This window comes from Anomalospiza imberbis, chromosome 7 (assembly GCF_031753505.1).
Source record: "Anomalospiza imberbis isolate Cuckoo-Finch-1a 21T00152 chromosome 7, ASM3175350v1, whole genome shotgun sequence".
NCBI classification, from domain to species: Eukaryota; Metazoa; Chordata; class Aves; order Passeriformes; family Viduidae; genus Anomalospiza; species Anomalospiza imberbis.
In genome coordinates this window covers 6,943,153-6,963,627 of record NC_089687.1, presented here as the reverse complement: position 1 = coordinate 6,963,627, position 20,475 = coordinate 6,943,153, and the positions used below count along the sequence as shown (strand labels likewise).

Sequence of the window (20,475 nt, the reverse complement as noted above, 5' to 3'; positions counted from 1 at the left end):
CATCAGGTGGTTTAATTGTTGTAGGACTGAAGTACAGCAAGTGGTGTGCTAGGTAGAAAATTTGAAACACTTCAGAGTGCTCTGTGGAAGCACACACCCACGTGGGGGAATTAAGGTGGGATGCCACCCAAATTGTTTCTAAGTGGGGGAATTTATTTTTGAAAGTGAAGGCAAGCTGCTTGCTCAAGATGAAAATTTACTTGTTTTTATGGCACCTTATCAGAGACTGCTTTCCCTTCCTTCAACTTTCTTCCCACCACCTCCTTCCAATTTGTACTACATGCACATGCAGAAAAGCAAACATGCCTCCCCAACCTAAAAAAACCCCAAACCTGGAGTATTTATATTCTTAGTCTCCCTCAGTCCATCTGTCCTGCTGCTTCTGTTTTGACCCAGTGTTGTTTAGCTTTTCTCACTTCATGGGATTACATCCCAAATTTCGACTTCAGGCACAGTACATGGTGCCACATCAGCTGTAGAGGGGTGGTGAGCGAGAAGACACAGTGACATCTGTCAGCTAGAAGAAGAGAATGGGTTGGCAGAAACATTGCTGAAAATAAAACTGAGCAGCAGTAGGAACAGCGAAACTAAGACTCCATCACACAGTTAAGGAAAATTGTTTCATGCATTTATTTTCTATATTAAGGAATGTAAATTATAAAATGTGCAGTTAGCAAGAGTGTGCATAAATCTGGTATAGTTGCACGATTTTTTTCAGCTACCTCTTCTTCCTGAGGAGCCTGTGAGGTGTGTAGGGAATATGTATAGATTCAACCAGTTGGAAGCCCTTACCTAGACCTAGGACTTGCAGATCTGAGTTAGTATTATCAGTTTTGCTCACATGCTATACAACACTTCTGCTCTTTCCAGGATGTTCTATAAGCTTTTTATCAGACTTCTGCCTTTTATTGGACTGATCACAACTGAATGAAGAAAGTTTGTTTTAATATTAACAAAAATGTTTTGAGGTGGCTTCAAATTTATGACTTGACCTATTGAAATGAATGTTCTTTTGTTTCTCTGACCCACTCAGCAGGATATACAGCCCTTGGCACCCTAAGCAGGTGTGGATTCAGCCTTAGGTTGTCCTGCTGTCTGACCTCTGCTTTATGCATTTGACATGGTCAGTGGCTGAACAGCAGCTACTTCAACTGCTTCTGAACACTCAGTTTTGTTTAGATGTGTGGATGGTTTAATTATAATAGAGTATATTTCTTAAGTGTATTGGTTAATTAATTGCAGTGTCAGTACTGGAGTCAAAATGTGTGTGGTACAAAGACACTTGACAATGGCATGAGCAGACATCGTGTCTAAATGCAAGTAATCTTATCAGAAATCAGGCTTCTTTTTCTCTTCTCTGATCCTTTCTTATCTTCTACCAACAGAGCATGTGACTGTTCTTTGATTTCACTTGCCTGCATTAAGTAGGAGGCCATAACTTATCATTGTTAATGCTGTGGTTTGAAAGAAGGAAAGGTAGATTGAGCCTCCAGAAGGACTGAGGGAAGCCAACATCTCACAATCACAGCACACAGATTGCACTGTTTCAGAGCACAGACTGACCAAATGGGATGGGACAGCTGCTGGGATGTTCCCACAGGAATAAACAACTGCAATACCAGGAAATCCATTAATTTGCATTCGGTTGGGGTATAGTGCACATCTGTTTAGGCAATACAGCTGCAGTAGGAGACTGTGGTTAACATCAGCCTGGAATTCTAGTTCATATATACTGGAAGTTTGTCTGGCTTAAACTCTTAAAACATAGCACTCCCAGTTTGGACTCTACTCCTAGAAAAGAGGTTTTAGAGGATTGCCTATCCCTTTTAGGATGTATTGCATCAGTTTCTGCATGAAGCCTGACTCCTGGCATCCCTTAGCAGAGGAGGTCTGGGATAGGACAGGTGTTTTCACTCACCCTGTGTTTGCTGGCTGTAGCTCTGGTGTGCTGGCAGCCCACTGGCTTCACACTTGAATTATTGTCAGCTTTCAGGTTAGCACGCCCTTGGTAAGAACAGAGGAGGTTCATATCTTGGTGTTTGTCCTTGGCTGGTCTGTAGCAACTTGTTCTACAGGATCAAACAGTTGCAAACAGAAGGGTGGCTTGCCCTCTTCAGGAAACAATCTGGAAAATAGGTCAGGCAGGGTGGCATGAGTGCATCTGAATACCCATTGTTAATGTCTGGATGGATATATGTAAGAGGAGAATGAGAGATGGCCGTGACTGAAGGTTTAGGAGGCTGATGAAACAAAGCAGTTTAAAACCAGCTTTAAACTTTATAACAGAGCTTGGGTAGACTGACACTCATTGACAATACCTGTTACTAAAGGCTGGGTTTTATTCAATCCTAGTCATTACTACTGCATAGTCAAAGCAATCAGTCTGTAAAAATTCCATTATAAATTGTGAGCAGAGGGTACCACAGCTGGTGCCATGGATTTAGCACTGATGGGCCTGTCTCAGGTGCCTTTCATTAAGCACTACTATGCCTCCTTTTCAGCTTTTGCTGCTGTTAAAAGAAAAGCAGGTTTTTTTTCCAAAATTTAAGGTTGTGTCTAATCATGGAGTAGTATTTGACCATTACTGAGTAATTCACAATTTTGGGGCCTCTCCTTTCAACCTGTGCCTGTATTTCCCAGCCCTTGGTTCTTATATCTAAGCTCTTGCTGTGACATGAGGCACCTGGTACCCAGCTCTAGCTCATGCAGTTATTCCTAGAATAATTTCTTAAGCATGAGAGGCCAGAATTTGGGACTTGCACGTTTGGCATTGGAATACAGCCCTTTTCCTAGAATTGGAAATACTATTTTTACTGAGCCACATGATACAAAAATACATATACACTGTTTGCTAGTAATGATGTGTAAGGTTGCTTATGTTCGAATTTATAACAAACTAATCATTAAATACCACTCAAGCTGCTGTTTTTATGGGTGCAAAAGCTTCTGCTTTGGCTACAGACAATTAAGGTTTTAGAACTGTGTAGCTACTGATGAATGGTGCATTCAACTGATGAAGAGTTTAATTCTGAATATCCTGATTTAATTCTGAGTATCCTGAGGATAATGGTGTTCCAAGCTTACCCTAAGTACCATTTCTAATATAGGTACAGATTGGACAGAGAATATCAAGCTGTGTATATGTACATATTTATAAAGAGACTTTGCTTAATCTCTTGTAGATTATTAATTCTCCTCCTTAAAAAGTGAAGAGGAATATGTGGATATGTGTCACCAAAAGCTGTTCACATGAAGATGAACTGTTTGTACTCTATTCTAAGCATTAAAAAAAAAAAAAAGTAAAATCTTAAAATGCTGAGAATTGTGTGGTTTGCAGCCCTGACATACAGATCACTTTAATTAGGGTACTTATCTGAGATGCTTCTTAATAGTGTGAGACTTCTTTTGTAGCAGTGACATCAGCATGATAATGTTATCCTCTAACTAGTGAATTGACCAGCTGTTGGACAGGATTTATTAAATACAGAACAGAAAAAATGTGTTTCTGATGAAGCTATATAATAGTACATTTGAAATTATGCCTGGATAAATTGGGTGTAAGGTTAGCCCTTTTTCAATTAAATATGTGAATAAGTTTTGTTCAGGGTAGGGGCAATTGAGTTGTAAATTGAGGTATGTTTTTCACAGAAGCTGTAACTAGTCTGTTTAAAAACAACCCCAAACACTGCCTACCACCCCACAGAATTTTGTTGTAGTGGGATTTTGGCTGGTTGGAGTTGAATTTGAGAAAGAACATGACAAAGATGCTGTTTATTAGAGGTGTTCTTGCCTCATGTATCCTTTCATCCTGTTTTTCCACACTTGGTGTTTAGTTTTTGTACATCATCTGCTCTAAGTCAGGAAGAATTATCTTCCTAACAGTTTCACAAACAAACTCACAAGTAAAGCATCCAGTTTCCAGGGGGTACTGGAATTATTTCAAGAGATGTCTTAGAGTGGGACCACATCTTTCCAAAGCTAAAAAAGGGATGGAGAGTGGGTAAAAAAAAGCACCTGTCATTCTTTAGAGGCACAAACAAATATGGGTGTCCATATCCTCTTTAGAGATCTGCATTTGGAGACTAGACTAGGAAAAAGCCTTAGTAATTAACAAGATTATCTCCTTTGGAAGATTTATAAGATGTGCAGGAGAATAAGGGAAATACAGTACCACCTGAAGTTTTGGGATGTCTTACTTGGTATGGGCAGAGAGATAACTTGTCAGTCAAAATCCGTCAGTGATTATAGTAGACAAATGTGTGTTTATAGCTTCAGCTCTTGCTCAGTTCAGTCATTAATTTCCTGTCAAAACAAAAATACATGGAGACATTTCTGTGCTGCTGTCTTCGTGCATTCCACATCACCCCTTGATATCTTCTGTCCACTGTCCACTTAGGTACCAAATAATGACTCATTATCGGTATGTGGTAATCATTAACCGGGGAATAGTTGTGTTGCAGTCCTTGACAGCTGTCAGATCCGGGATTAAATTTATACCAAAGTCAGTGCAGCTGCCCATGGGAGTGCTGGGATTCTGCTGTGCACTTTATAAACCTCCATGGCCACCAGCAGGGCTGTGAAGTTAATTAGTTAAGTACATGTTGTTGGGAGCTCATCAAGTTGCTTCAGGAAAAATAAGGCTTGTTGGTGATATTTGGGTTTGGGGTTTTATGTTTGTTTGTTGAAATAGTGGGGGCCATTCTTCCATCTGTCATTGAATTTTAGTCCTTTCTTATGGCACAGATTTAGTATTTACTGTCTACCTTCTTAGAGTTTTTAAGTGGATTTAAATTGATTTTTCTGTTGATAAATAGAACAGAAAAGTCAACACCTCTTTAAGGAGATCATTTTCATAGTTCAGTGCCATTACACTCTTTCTTATATGATCTTTCTTTCTGTTCTAGAACTTTAAAAAGAAGGCTGTGAAATACTTGCATTTTAAATTGCTGTTTTTAATTTTAATTATGTTCAGAGGTGATTTTTTTTCCATTATCAACTAGTCATAAACAATCATTAGTACTTGTCTGTTAAAATATGGTGGTGATAGGTTTACTTTCTTATTCAGTGTTTTCTGCTTCACAAACAAGTGATAATTGCGGAAGAAATATTGACTGTTTACCACAGATCTTATTGCTGTAGAGGATGTTGTCAGTGCTTACTTGAAATTAAGTCACTGAGGGAGTTTATCTGGAATATTTTAGATTTGTTTTTAAGTCATTATATTGTTTTAGACTATGGAATTTTCTATATTTTATCACACCCAATATTGCAAAAGAATAGTAAAACTTTCCATTTTTAATGAAGTAACAATATTCTATTATTCAGTCAGACCAAAAGTATCTCAAGACTGTAGTTAAACAGAAAGAAGTAAAATTTCTCCCTGCCATTTCCTGGAAAAATGACTGAAATTTATGTAGAGCAGCATTAAACAAAGTCCTTAATTTTCTCTGTTGAGACTGTTAATTTTCTTTCCTGAGATATTTTCAGTGTGAAAAAGCCATCTTGAGGGATTTATGATGTTTTTCACTGTACTTGCAATTAATTTCTCTGCCCCATTCCTCCTTAAGCAAAATATGGCTGCAGATTGTTCCTTTAGCAGCGTGAGTGCACGGGACAGTGTCTGCCTTGCCTGCTTTTAGTTTAAGCAATGTGCCTTCACTTCTGCAGTGACTTCAATCAGTGATGTGCAATGTGCACACTCAAGTCACATAGAAGATAAGTGCTCCAAAGGTATTTCTGTCCTGCTGCACAACTGCTGGTTCAACTGGAAGCAGATCTACAGGGAATTTTAACAAGCAGGGAGCACTGCTAGCAGGGATCTGAGTAATTATCCTGTTAAAACAGAGCAACATCTGCATTATCTGTGCAAGCAGAGAATGGAACATTATGTTCTCTAATCCTGTCTGGGAGCATTATGAAGTTAAAAGGGTAACATTTTACCAAATCTGTGTTCTAACGGGATAGGTTACACTTAATTACCTTTTAATTACCCATCTTCTAGTTGGACTTGAAGCTAAGGACCCTGCCTCTAACTCTCATCACAGACCGTTTCTTGCCTTTGGATTCTTCATGCCAGGCTTTATAACTGAGTTTACCTTGAAAAGTTAGTCCTACTGTATCTTGAAGGCCTTTATTACAATTCCTTTTCCCTTGTGGATGAAAAGCTCTGAGAATATTAGTTTATATATGAGAGACATGTTGCTGCATTCAGAAGTTTGTGTTTTCAATTTAGTAGTAGTTGCAAAGAACAACCTCGTTGGAGTCTGTTTTATGGCTGAGGAGTAACTGTGCACAGCAGAGGCCACACAGGAGCAGGACATTTTTCCAGCCTCCCAACTGCTTGCAGTGGAAGCCAGGAGAGTGTATTGGCTTAAATAATGTAGATTTCTTCTTGCCTCTTCACCCCTGAGGGAGTCTGATTTCCTGATCACCTATCTAGCCATATGCTGTAGCTCTTGCCAGGAACTCCGAGCAGTGTCACTGTCAGCTAAAATTACTTGTTTTCTGAGAACTGAATTACATTGAGAATTGTCTTAAATTGCTGCACTGGCAGCATCACAAAGTTTTGTGTACACACACACAAATAAATATGTTACAGCAGCCTTACTTTGAAATACAGCTTAGAAACTGCTTAGGCAGGGAATTTGATCCAGATCCTGTGAGGTGTTCTCCACCTGCTTGGGCACATCACTCCTGCTTTGTTGTCTTTCCAGTGCTTTTCTCAGGCTCTTTTTGCTCTGGCTTCTACAGTACAATGATGAGACATGCAAATTAACCATTTACAAAGCAAGCATCTTGTCTGCTCCTGCTTTGTACCAGTTGGAGGGAGCACCTAGAGTGGGTAGTAAAAACTTCAGGTGTGCTAATGTGCTTTTTTCTCTTCTCTTGCAACAGGATGGAACTGAAACACGGATATGTGTTGACAAGGGAGTTGGAATAAGACTGAGTGCTGCTCTGTGATATTTATATACCTGGACCATGAACTTGCTGTTTGGCTTCATGCTTTAGGAACCTTTGTAGTAACTGTGTGAATCTGCTGGGAATCATGGCATTCTCTCCATGGAAGCTGTCCTCTCAGAAACTAGGCTTTTTTCTGGTGACTTTTGGTTTTATTTGGGGAATGATGCTTTTGCATTTTACTATTCAGCAACAAACACAACACGAAAGCAGTTCAGTCCTGCGTGAGCAAATTTTGGATCTCAGCAAAAGATACATCAAAGCATTAGCTGAAGAAAATAAAAATGTAGTTGATGGGCCTTACGTTGGGACAGTGACAGCATATGGTAAGTGTGTTCGCTGGATTATTTGATAATCTGATTAAGGTTTTTTCCTCAATTGTCCAAACATTTTGCTTCATAATGCCGCTCAATTAGCAGTACTTTACCCTGTGCATTTTCTGTACTAATAGAGAAAACGGCCTTCCCTTTTAAGTGGGACAAACTTTACATTTCCAGTCCCTTGAAAATGAAGCTGTCTGCTAATTTTTATTATGTCTGTCTAGTAGCTCTATCTAGTATGCTTTAGGTTATTTGTTAGAACTCAGTTTTAAAAACACCTTTTTGGTGTTTCTGAGAAAGTTGGGAGGCTTTTCAGTTTTCGTTTCAGTGATCTAAGAAATTCCTTGTGGAAAAACTCGTTTTAGTTTAAAATGGAGACCTGCTATTTATTTCTTCTTTTCCATTTCACTTCTTTGTTCAGTCAGTTTACTTAACGTTTAAGTTTATTTTTCTGGTATATTCCTAAATTAACCTTAAGTATATCCTATTTGCCTCAGGGCAGAAAACTCTGTGAATTTTAGTGCTTTGTTTGGCAGTTGTTTTTAATGCTTCCTCTCTTCCAGACTGTACATGAGAGTTAGTTTTTGTGCATGTGTCAGACAAAGCAAGCAGAAAGGAATGAAGCATATTACCTGAAAATATTACTAAAAATATATATATATAACCAAATTTCAGGTTAGGTGTGGTTCCTTTTCAGTCTGTTAAGATCACATAATACACCTTACTTGTTTAGCAGTTTTTAGACACACTTTCTTTCCTACCTACCTATGCACTTCCAGACTGTCTGGAAAACTAAGTAGTCATTTAGATTTGCTAACAAGTAAATTGCTCCATTGCTTAAATAACAACCTGCCCTTATTCTGTAACTCCAGATTTGTGGCTGCATGTTGAGCTATTCTGGAGCTGTTGCCTTACAAAGCAATACAAGCAAAACAGAGTGGTATAGATCAGAATTTGGGTTGAGGATCTCCGAGCCAGTAGAGATCCTTAGAGGATTGTGTGATTATGCTCAAAACAAAACTTTATCTGCTGTGTAGCCATTACCAGTGTCCTGTTACTGTGCAGGGGTGCTTGATGGTGGATGAAGTGAAAAAGAAAATAGACAACAAAACCCAAATAATCTGGTGCCAGATATTGAAGGTAACTGGATTAACATGGGTACAGGATATCCATAAGCAAAGTTCCCCCTGCAGCTTGTTGCCTGTGGCATTAATTTCCTGTTCCAAATCCTGCTGGGGAATGAGTTGACTTGCCTCCAAACACTGGTGAAGTTCCCAAGGAGAAGTTAAACTGTATTTGGAAGCAGGTGAAATAACTTTGTGTCACTTCTGTGAAGGGAAAGCCAAGGTTTGTGTAGCCATTTCAAGTCCGTGGCTGAGAAGATTTTTAAGATTAAAGACTTAAATTTTAAGTTTGGCCCAGTGTTTTCAACAAAGTAGTTTGGAAAGATGGAAAATAATGGTGATGCAGTTATTTAAAATATTTCAGGGAAAAGCACCATGGTGAGTGAATAACACCATGTTAAATAATAGCTTATGAAACTGGGTAAGGTAATTACTTAATAAGTTAATTTGTCCTGTTTGGCATATCAAATGACTTGCTTCTAGCAAATAATCAGGTTCGCTCTTCACAAATAAACACATTAATGACTGATGTTAATAATAATTGGTAGAGGTTTCTTCAGTGTTCTGTGAAAATTAATGCTCTTGCTTATTTAGCCTTTTTATTTTTCTTAATGTTATCCTCTGATTGCTTTAAGTGAGCACAGTCGTGATTTCCATGTTCAAGAGTAAATTAAATGTTTGCTACATTTGGCTGCTTTTACCCACCTGAAAGGTTTTCAGTCATTCCTTAATTTGTGGTTGCACAGCTTGTTTACTTTCTCACTTTCTCTTTCTGCCGTGTATTCACCTGTCAGGTAAGTGGCTCAAACATTTTCCTTTTAAAAGTTATAGTTCAGATATACACGGTGAATATTAGATTTTTCTTTATAGCAGTAAACAGTTATTTTACAAAAATTCTGTGAATCTGTGCTTCTGCCTTCCCCTTCTCAAACTAGCCTCCACTTGCCATTTTGTTCTGACCAGATGTCTCTCATATTAGTATCTTGGTATCAGAATTAAAAAATAATAAATTTAAATAAAGCTCTTTTGTCTTTACGATCTGTTATGCTTTTATGTAGGCTATGTTTCTTCCTCATTGTTTCCTGAATTATTTTTACTACTTTTTTTTCCTAGATTTTTTTCTTCCTTCTCTACCATGGTTTTGTTAATTTTAAGTCCAGAGTTTCCTTTTCTTCTGCACACTATGCCATTAAATAACTTCTGGACCCCTTTTAAAGTAGTCCAGATGTGTGGACTAGTGCTTCAGATTCCACCTTCTGATCTTTACAGGACAAAAGAAATCACAGTTATAATGAGAAAGGCTTTCTTTATGGCACCATGGAATAAATATGATTATCCTTTTGTTTGCAGAAAACAATTACAAACTTTCTAAAGTAATAGCATTTTCTTATTTAGTCTCTCATTTGCACAAGAATTGAGATAGTCATGGGAAAACCAAAAAAAAAAGCATGGAATAAATGTGGCAAAACTACAACTGCTGTAGAGACAGTACAATGTCTTCAGATGTATAGAAAAGTTTTCTATTATAGATCAGAATATTATTTGATTCTAAAGTTATGAAAAACTAAATACATTATACCAAAACACATGCAATTATTTGATGTAATTAAATGGAAAAATAATGTAAATTCCTTGTCCCAAATTCTTTAATCTTTATGAGGGTAAATGAACAAAGGACAATAGTTTCATCTTCTTTGGTTTGTTTCCATTATAATTTTACAGTTTTGTCTGATAGTGATCTAGTTTTCTCCTCTTGCTCTCACTTCTTTTAACTTTCCAAAGTGTCTTGTGTTCCTTCAAGGAATCTGAACAAAAAAAAAGCCAAGGAAAAAAAAATATCAGAGAGCTCTTTCCCTGTTGTCATTTGGTATGCAAATTCCTGTTATTGTTCATTGCCATCCGTGCCAAGGAAGCCCTGTGTCAGACCAGACAGAGACAATCACCAGGAGACTGAAGAAATTTTTGGTGAATTTTGGTGTTTTGTGACTACCACAGAAAGGTTGAACATAACTTTTTTTTAGAAATTATTATCTATTTTTAATTTCCCAGTGCAGAAGCTGGTTGTGTGGAGGAGATGCAGGAGAAGGGTTTTGTACTGGCTTAAAGCTGTCCTTTTTGGGAAGAGGATTTTTGTTCCCAGGTGACTGAATAGCAACAGACTGTTCCTCTGATAGTGCTTGAATATGGATTTAGGTTTAGACTCATTATTATTTAAGCAGCTTCTTATTACTTGAGCCATTGCAAAGCAAGCATTTTTCTGTTCCCATAAAGGTTCACATTTCACCTTGAATGTGGCTATCTAGGAGTTGCACTGTGCTTCATAAAATACACAGGCTGACAAGTTCCATGGCCAAGGAAACTTGGATCTCAGGCTGAACAAAGTAGGGAACATGAGTGCATAGAGCTGCTAATGGCAAAGATTTACACAGAGGAGGTGTGTGTATGTGTGTATATAGATGTATATATCCAGTCTCATTCTTGAATCTATTTTTTGATCTGTCTGGCACGTGTGCACTGCATTATTAAGCAGTTTAACTTTTCATTTTCATTTGCAGATTTGAAAAAGACACTTGCTGTCCTGTTGGATAATATCTTGCAGCGCATTGGGAAGTTGGAGTCCAAGGTGGAAAATCTTGTACTTAATGGAACAGGAGCAAACTCGACCAACAATACCACCACTTCTGCTCCCAGCTTAGGAGCAGCTGAAAAGCTTAATGTAGCAGGTGTGTATGGCAACTACTAAAATTATTTATGAGCTGTTTAATCTGAACCTTTTCTCTCTTGAGCATTACATGATTTTTCAGTGCTAGGTATTTGAAATGTCTTAGAAAACAAAATTCAAAGTCTAGCCTTTATCAATGACAAACTGAAGTCTAAGCTCAGTGGAAGATCTTTTTTCTGTGATAATTTGAGCACATTAGAAAATCAAAATCTCTGCTAATGGGAATAGTTCACCCATTTGTAGTAGATGTTTCGTGCTTTAAATGGTTGCATTTTAGAATGATGAAACTGGGGAGATCTTTTCTTTCAAAGCCTAACTATTTAGGTTGGTATCAATCTGCTCTGCCATTCTACCATATCCACTTCATTGGTTATTAATTGAAAGAAATTATTTATTATAATTGTTGGTCATGATTTAAAAATATCTTTCCCTACAGTGTTTAATGGCTCTTAGGATTTGACACAGAGAGATCACCTACCTGGTACATTCAGTTAAAATAAAAACATGTTTTGAGATGGCATTTGAAGTCATTCATTTTGTCTTCAGTGAATGGACTGTTTTGCTCTGCCACCAAGATGAAAGAGATACTGGCAGTCCTGACTCATAGGAAAGTCTGAGTCTAAGTCAAATGATCTTTGCAGTCCCAAAAGAGAACAGAGCAGAAGAGTTAAGGCAACTTGGTAAATAAATTGATAACTGCGCTCCTATGTCTTGTCTGTCCTTGGGTTTCCTGCAAAAATAGCTATTTCTGTTAAGAAGGTGTTACTTGCTAAAATTCTCAAAATAGAGAAGCAAATGCTGCCTTCGGTAGGGAAATTTCACTGGAACAAGTCTAGGAAAGCCGATTGGCAAGTGTGCCTGATGACAGTGTGGCAGCAGAGTTGCTCTCAGCTGCTCAGTCCTATCTGCATTTATCTGTACCAGGGTGCTAAAGTCATGTTATCTCTTGGTCAGACAGACATTTCCCTCCCCCCATCTGCCTTGCCTTGGTAGAACTGAAGGCAGATCAGGAACAAGTACGTGAAGAGGTGCAGCACCTGCAGGGTGCTGACAGGCTGTGCCACCTTCCTGCCACAAGGCATCCAGAACAAGATCTTGGTTGGAAAAACTTCCACTGAGATGGAAAGTGAATGAGTACAGCACCCTTAGAGTTTCTAGGCCATATATAAAAGGAAAACATCTCTGTATGTTTTCTTCTTGTATCTGGACAAAAGAGCTCTTATTTCCTTAGATTTGCAGATAATTGGAATGTGTATACTCATGTTGTTGCTTTTAAATTTATAGGCAAAGGTTCATTGTTCTTATGTGGAAAGGAAACATCTTTCATCAGTTCTTAGGGTGATTTGAATGTTATTTATTATTCTTGGAGTGGGCTAGATTCACAATTTTGGTATTCAGGAGCAACGTTGAAGGAGCCTGGTAAGAGTTTTCCATTTGCAGTGTTTTCATTACTTTGCCTGATGCTTGCTCTGTGGCAAAGAACACAATTCCTCTCATCAGAGCCACTGTTTTTTTACCTTTGACTCTTGGTACACTGAGTTTAAAATGTCTGAAGCAACCATTAAACAATAGCAACAAGAAAAACCTTGAGGTAAGAATTCCTTAAGGTTCAATTAATGTATCCTGCTGATGACTGCAAAATGTCACTGCTGAGATACCTCTGGACTGGATAGTACCTAGAGTTAGAGTAGAGCTTGAACCTAACCCCTGTGTTAAGTGCCTGCTCTTCATCCATTTGAAGCAATCAGTGACAATTACTCAGATCAGATGCTGCCAAATGGAAATGAAAAACTTGTCTCTACTTCTTCCTTCATGGCAGTTTCCTGACAGCACGCTCTGGAAGCCATATGATTCCAGCATAATTGGAATATAAGTATCTTCTCTGTTAGGAAGGAATTGTTCAGAAAATAAGCTAGGTGAGGACATTGTGACAATACCAATGTTGGTTTTGTCTGTAATATTTCAATTACATCCCTTTTATGTAGTGTTAGAGCAATTGAGGTAATGTGAAAATTGTGGTGAAGGCATTTTGTTACCCAACAGTTTGTCATATTACTGGAGCTGAAAGAGGTATGTGTACAAATACAGATGATACTTTTCTTTTTAACATTCAGCTGCTACACTATGAAGTGATCACAACAAGCATGTTAGGATTACCCTTCCTGTCTTTACCAGTTGTAATATTTTAATGCTGACAAATTCATGTTAGCGATCATTATTGACTTCAGTCTTTCTGTTTGGACAACCATAGTGTTTGTGGAACATCTGATTAACTTAATGTTTAATAATTTTGGTAATCTTTTTTAAAGACTTCTTGAGTTTTTGGGGTTTTTTTGCCTCAGAGTTGCTGCTTAAAACTCTGCAGTAAATTAAGTTATTTATAGCCTTATTTGTCAGTGAAACAGTGCAATGTCACTAGCAGACCTTCCTACAAGAGTCCTGCTTCCAGAGAAGCTACATCATGCATTTATTGGTTTTGGATTGAGATTTCACAGTACACTGAGACCTCTCATTCTATAATTTGTACAGCCATGCCCCTTTACCAATGGAAAGCCTTTCTGAAATAAATAAGGCTTCATATTCATCATATTGACACTGCTTGTAAACTTTGGTAGTAAAGAGTGGAGCCACAAATTGTCCTGAGATCTGCATTTTGTCCCCCCGACCTTGTGTAAAGATTACTGTGATATATATATATATATATATATATATATATATATATATATATATATATATACACACTACTGGAGTAACTAGAAATGATAAAATGAGACATAGAATGACAGGAAAGTGGTTATGCTGTAAGAATTTATCCTCACTGCTGATTATAACAAATTCAAGAGCAAAACATAATATTTTTCTTACAATTTAAAACTGACTACGATGGCAGGCTAGACTGGTCAATCTGAATATACTGTAAGCTTTTGTTCATTGTGTATTTTTAAATATTGATAACACTTTCATGGAGAAAAAAAATTAGTACTCATTTGCAAATGAGGAAGAACAGAGATCTATGATGATTAATCAGCATTTCTTCTTTTGAGGCCTCTCTGCAAGCATAGAAGTTAATAAATAACAAAGCTTATTTTAATTTGTTTTAAACCATGTTCAACAAAACAAAACATAGTCTTGACTGTGTAAAGAAAGGTGGGCCACAAAATCTGGGGGAGTCCAGTGTTGGGCCAGGACATGTTGAAATCTGGAGTTTATAATCCATTGTAATTTACTTCCTGAAGGAATGAGCAATAATTTCTCTGAAGAAGCCTGACAGCAGAAGAAAAAGGAAGCATTGGCATTGAAAATAATCAAGCTGTTTAGCAGTTTGGAAAAAATACCTATCTTTGTTTCAAGTTATGAAACAAAGTTTTTTTCTTTTTAAGTTGTACCACATCTGGCTATCAAGTGTGGTGTAGAACTGAGACAGCAGTGGTGAAGTCTGCCATGGAAATATCACTCTGTGATGGTGTGGAGTTTTTGGCAGATAAAAGGACCTGAAGAAAGTCCATCTGGATTAGACTTCTTCATGATAAGAAAGTGATAATGGTAGTATAAATTATTGAGGATTTTGCAAAGGCTGTAACATAACTGTCTCTGAAGTAGGTGAACTCAAACTTTCTTTTGATTTAATCTTGAGTTTTGATCACAGGGCTGGAACACCTCTCCTGATGAAGACAGCCTGAGAGACTGGGTCTGTTCAACCTGGAGGAGGGAAGGTTCTGGGGAGAAGTTAGAGCCCCTTCCAGCACCTAAAGGGGGCTACAAGAGAGCTGGGGAGGTTCTTCTCACTAGGGCATGGAGTGATGGCACAAGGGCAATGGCCTTAAGCTGAAAGAGGGCAGGTTTAGATTAGATACTGAGAAGAAATTCTTTGAATATTGAGACCTGGCACAAGTTGTCGATAGAGACTGTGGACTCCCCATGCCTGGAAGTGTTCAAGGCCAGGCTGCATGGGGCTTGGAGCAACCTGGTCTAGTGGAAGGTGTCCCTACCCATGGCAGGGCATTGGAACAAGATGGTCTTTAAGGTCCTTTCAACCCCAACCAGTCTCTGATTTTGTGACTCGCGATCTAACTGCTGTGTATCTGTAGACTGTAGTGTGTATTCATACCCTCACTGTGTTTAGCTTTAGTGTGGTCCTACACATAGTTCTCCCTCTGAAGTTTGTTTAAGGGAAGCCCAAGAGCAAATTGGCTTTTTTTTCCTCTTTTTGGTTGTATGAAAGGATAATAGAGCATGAGCTCTCAATAGCGTATATATCTTTAATCCTAGAGGAGTTGAGGATGGGACTTGTCCTAGAGCATGAGGCTGCATAGAATATGTTGAAAAGCAAAGCTGTGAACACTTGTGGAGCTTGAGTGGGAGCTTAAGTGTTACTTCCCCCCCCACCCTTTTTAAATCCCTGTATAAAACTGTAAGCATATTTTGCTTTTTCTTCTTCCTTCTGCAAAACCATCAAGCAGTCTGGTGGTTTGGATATTGACAATTTTCAACTGCTTTTTCAGAACCTCCATGTTGTTTATGGAAGAGTGAATTGTTAATAAAGATGCTTATAAAGCTTTGGCTGATTGGTTTTGAGAGCAATAAAGCTATCTTTCCTTTTCTCTCTTTTTCTCTTTATCTAACCTGTATCTGAAAAGCTTCTGAGATATTTGATAGCCATCCTTTTTGCATCTCTGGGAAGTAATTTATTCCCATACACACAGGAAAGTATTAATCTAAACTTTGGTTGTCTAGGAGATAAGAGTTCTCACCAGCCTTTAGAACAGGAAGCTTTGAGGCACTGCCACAAATGACACCCTAAGTAGATTTAAAGTTGCTGTTATAGAGATGATTAAACAGAAATGGGGAAATACAAAACCATGGCACTTTGAAGCAGAGCTTGTGTACAGGGCTGCTACTGTTGTAGCTGCATCTTTGCTTCCATGTGACAGACACAGGATGAGTTTGGTTTAGGCAATTTAGTTTTTAACAGTTGTGCTTTTCTAAGACAATGATAAATCCTTGATTTTTGTGGGACAGGATTGCCCTATCATGATTCATCAGATAGGGAAATGTGCACAAACATGATTGGAGAATCAGTCTTGTGTTTTCTTCATGTGATATTTTTGGTAAGCAGTGGGAGTGGGGTTAGGGTGTTGTGTTGTGGGATGGGTTTCTTTAGAGGTGGTCATTGCTCTTTCTGTGCTTGTTCAGTGACAAGCTAAATTTTTGATAATCTTGACCATCTAACACCCCAGATATAATAATTGCACTGAAAACTCTGCCAGACTGGTTGTTTACAAAACATTCTTTTGCCTTGGAAAGTGCTGCTTTGAGTGATTTTAATTGTGTGTCTTTGATCCCACAAAAATGATCAAGTGAAGGTTTGTGTTAAATCCTCCTCAGCCTTCCCCTTGTACACAGCTGGAGGTGCTTGGAGGAGCCTTGCTAAGCCTAAGGACAGCCAGGCTCAGGTTGCTGCATGTCACAGTGCACAATGAGGGAGGACATTTCTGGTCTATCTGTTCAAAGCTTCCATAGCTTTTCTGCCTTGTGCATTAACTTGTTCTGCTGTGTTGGCTGTTCAGTTTCCTTTTAACAACTTCAGTTTTAACATCTTTCAAGTCACTCATTAAGATGCAGACTTCAGTGTATACTTGTCATTTAAGACATGATGGCTTGGATGCCTGTCAGATATCTGGCATCCTTCGTGAATATGTAGCAAGGCAGGCTGACAAGTCAGCTTTGGCAATGCTACAAGAATGCTTTTTTTTTTTTTTTTTTTTTTTTTTTTTTTTTTTTAAATAATGTTACTATGGTGAGAAGGACCTTTGTTGTCGTATTTCCACGTCCTTATTCCTGAAGACTTGGGGCTGCCACACTGAAGCCTTTTAGGTCGGGGGGGAGAGACTCAGGTAACCTCAGGATCAGTGGATTTGTTCCCATGGCTCTCTGACGAATTCTGTTACACAGCCTTTTTGGGTTTAGCAGTCTGAAACCACAATTCCACCATAGTCCTGTACCTGCAGAGATTAAAAAAGCTAAGATATTGTTTTAAATTCCAAAGCTGCCCTCCTGTCTTGAGAGGACTAGAGTAGGCTTTTCTTCAGTCAGCACGGTGTGTCGTGCCTCAGAGCACAGACTGACTGTGCCCGCAGGGCACCAGTGTGCGCCAGCTGCAGCAGGGTGTGGGACTGCATTGGCTCTGATAGTCAAGACAGCAGCTTCCAGGAGGTGATGTTTTGCTTTGACTCGTGTTTACTGTGCCTTATTCGTTGTATTCTTTTTCCACACTGTATATGTGGATTTATTAAGATTTTTCCCCCCTCCCACAGAAGCAGTTGTGTGGAACTGGGGAGTTTTGTGTGCCCTCAAACCTGGCTGTCACAGCACAGTGTGGTGTGTGCAGAAGACTACTGGTGAATATTTTCCACTGCAGTGCAAGGCTGTGTTAATAATGCTGAAGGGGGCTCTTAGTGGTCCCCTGGGCTGCATTTTGATTAACCACTTGACTACTACTTCAATTCTCCTAACACTGCATTGATTTCAGTAGTGCTAATGGAACACAGCAGCACAGCTTGTGTGAGGATGGACTAGAGGTAGAAAAGTTAATTTTCTTTAAATCATTCGAACACTTTGCTACAGAAGTTTCTAAAATGTTGGTAGAAAGCATTTTGTGCTCTGCATTTAAAATCTTAAAACCTTTAGCTCATTTGATTGAATATGTTGTTAGTGCTTTCAGCTCACACTGCAAATTCTCTCTTTAAAGAAATCTTACCAGCTGGAGATGGAAAATGTGAATTGAATTGAGAATGTGTTAATTAGTTGGAGAAGGGAAAGAAGACCTTACACAAACTAAACCGGCCTTAACTGCAGTCTGTGTCTAAGCACAGATACCAGATTTCAGGACTGAAATAGAAACAAGAGGGCAGTTTCATGAATTAAAGTAAGAATAGTACTTATATTTAGTGATCAAAACCAGAAGGAGAACAGAGATAAAATTGGTGAAAAAATTTGATCGGATGTGATTACTCTGACCTCATAATACTAGAGAGGTTCTGCATTTTATGAGATCTGCTGATGGGAACACTTTTGACTTGAGCTATTATCTGTGCTGTATACCATCAAAAAGCACTTTAATATGCACTAGTCTGAAAATCAGAGTTTAAGCCTCAAGGTTCCAAAGTGCATAATTTTTAGTGTCGTGTTAAATTCTTAATACATTTCTATTCTCAGAAGAACACCAAGCTGGTCCTTAGCAGAGTAGACAGGCTGCTGGTGTCAGCCTGCATTTTCAGCAGTATTGCAGCCTTTTCATTTGCTTTAACCAATATTGCTATTTTAAAACTCTTATGACAAACAGAGCACCTATCAAACAGCGCTCACTGCTGAGTGACTAATTATAAATCTTATTCAGAGTACTGTCTTAGTGGAATATTTCTAGACTTCCTAACTGTCTGATGGAGATAAATTGAAGCAGAATTTTTTTAGCCTATTACAAAGCACATTATTTGAAGGACATGCAATGTAGGAAAGGGAGGAAATATGCATGTAGCTCTTACTATTGCTCATTTTTACTGTTTCATTAAAGAGCAACTTGAAAGCAAACAAAAATCAGTTCCTTACCACAGACTGTGCTTTTAGCCACATCATTCTCAACGTGGGTGTTGTAAACCTTCACTATTAGAACTAAAACCTGTGGAGTTTAAATGCAGGAGGCAATGACGAGCTGCATCTGTGAGCTGGTATTTAGGTGCTGAAGGCCTGGGACTTTAGCAGGTGCAGTGCTCATAGCAAGCAACAAGAGAGAAGCTTCTTTTCCAGTGCAGGGTTGGTGGCTCAGCTCAGATCTGCCAGGTCGTTGATGCTGACGTGCCAGACTTTGCACTGAAACAACTGAGGATTGTTCACAAGTTCAGGTTCACCTGCTGTGCTCGAACGACGTCTGATGCAACGCTATAGATCATTGTGAAGGGAACATATGGCTCCTTTCTAAACTTGAGGATGGAGTTTGGTAGTTATATTTTAAATATTCCAGGACCTCACAAACAGTATTTAATGGGTTTTCTTTTTTTTAATCTGCAGTTGGTTGGTGTTTTATCAGTATTTTTCTTTTTTTTCCAGGATTATCTGTACTGACTGCATGCTTTTAGATTTATAATGTGCTTTGTTCATGTTTTTAGTTTGTTAATGCATTGACTTTTAATGTAACATCATATGAGATAGATGTTTAATAATTATGTCTTTTCATAACAGCAGTCAAGAGGAGATAAGCTATGCATTAATTCAAAAACAGGTGTGTGTAGAACATAAATTAATATAATGGCTCACACAAAGTTTAGGAGAAAAAAGTGTGTTTATTAACTGCTGTTGTTTTGTAATAACTTGACAGCTATATTTCTAACTTTTTTTGGCTGTAAGTTCTAAGTTTTGGCTTGGAAAAGAGATTTCAGAGCTTGTATTTTAAATTACATAAATCCTAATTAAGGGCAAAAATTCTTGTGGTTTCTCAAATACTATTTTCCAACAAAATTAACTTTAATGTCTGGCTTAATGTAGTTTTCCCCTTCAGGAAAGAATTATCCAACATGAATTTGCTAACAGCATAATACATCTATCCATACTTTTTAACAAGAATCCTCATGAGATATTAGGGTTTGGGGTTTTATCTAAGTCTTGACTTGTATGTTAATGCTTGCTTTTCATGCTTTGGAAGATCCTGATGTGTAGATTGGCATCCCCAGGGCTCCACTTCTTCATCTCCCTTGTCTTTATGATCACACTCAGAAGTGTGAATTGCTGGTATCTGGTTGAGCTTGGTCTCAGCTGCTCATGGGAAACACGAGATTTGTTCACCTCTGGATTCCTATGTAAGGAGAGCCAGCTATGAGGTGTTCCCAACAAGCTCAAGCACACTTCCATACTGAGTTCAAATGAGCAGCAAGAGGAGCAGAAATGTAATTCATACAGGGTCTGATCATTAAGAAAAAAATGGGGAGGGATGATCCTCAACCTGGAACTCCCACTGCCAGTGGCCAAGAAGAAAGGGTATGACAAGAGCAAGTAGTAGTTCACTGGAACTGTCAGGATTATTCACTGGTGATTTCTGAGCTCTGCACTGAATTCTCAGGCTAATGTGTGGAAACCAGCACTGACTTGCCCATTTCTGCAGGCAGTTGTTGCTTTGGACAGCAGTCCTTGATGTAGATGTGTTTCCAGTCTGACTGCCTCAGCTGGCTTCCTGTTCATGGGCACAGAGGAAAGACTGCTTCTCTAGGGAACACTCAGATGGAACAGAATTACATTTCTCTGTTCCTTCTCCTGTTCTTTCACATTCATTTCCTCTTGTATGCACACATTGCTACATTTTTTC

The 20,475-nt window shown here is 38.5% G+C and overlaps 1 protein-coding gene across 2 annotated transcripts in view; it reads left to right on the top strand.

Moving 5' to 3' along the window:
• The window catches only part of MGAT5 (alpha-1,6-mannosylglycoprotein 6-beta-N-acetylglucosaminyltransferase), a 111,091-nt gene that overhangs the window by 35,011 nt on the left and 55,605 nt on the right, over window positions 1-20,475 (top strand). For both annotated transcript variants that reach the window (XM_068195215.1, XM_068195216.1), the window contains exons 2-3: window positions 6,895-7,283; window positions 10,957-11,124. In XM_068195215.1, the coding sequence (XP_068051316.1) occupies window positions 7,046-7,283; window positions 10,957-11,124 (406 nt within the window). In that variant the 5' untranslated portion in view covers window positions 6,895-7,045. The remainder of the gene's footprint in view (window positions 1-6,894; window positions 7,284-10,956; window positions 11,125-20,475) is intronic.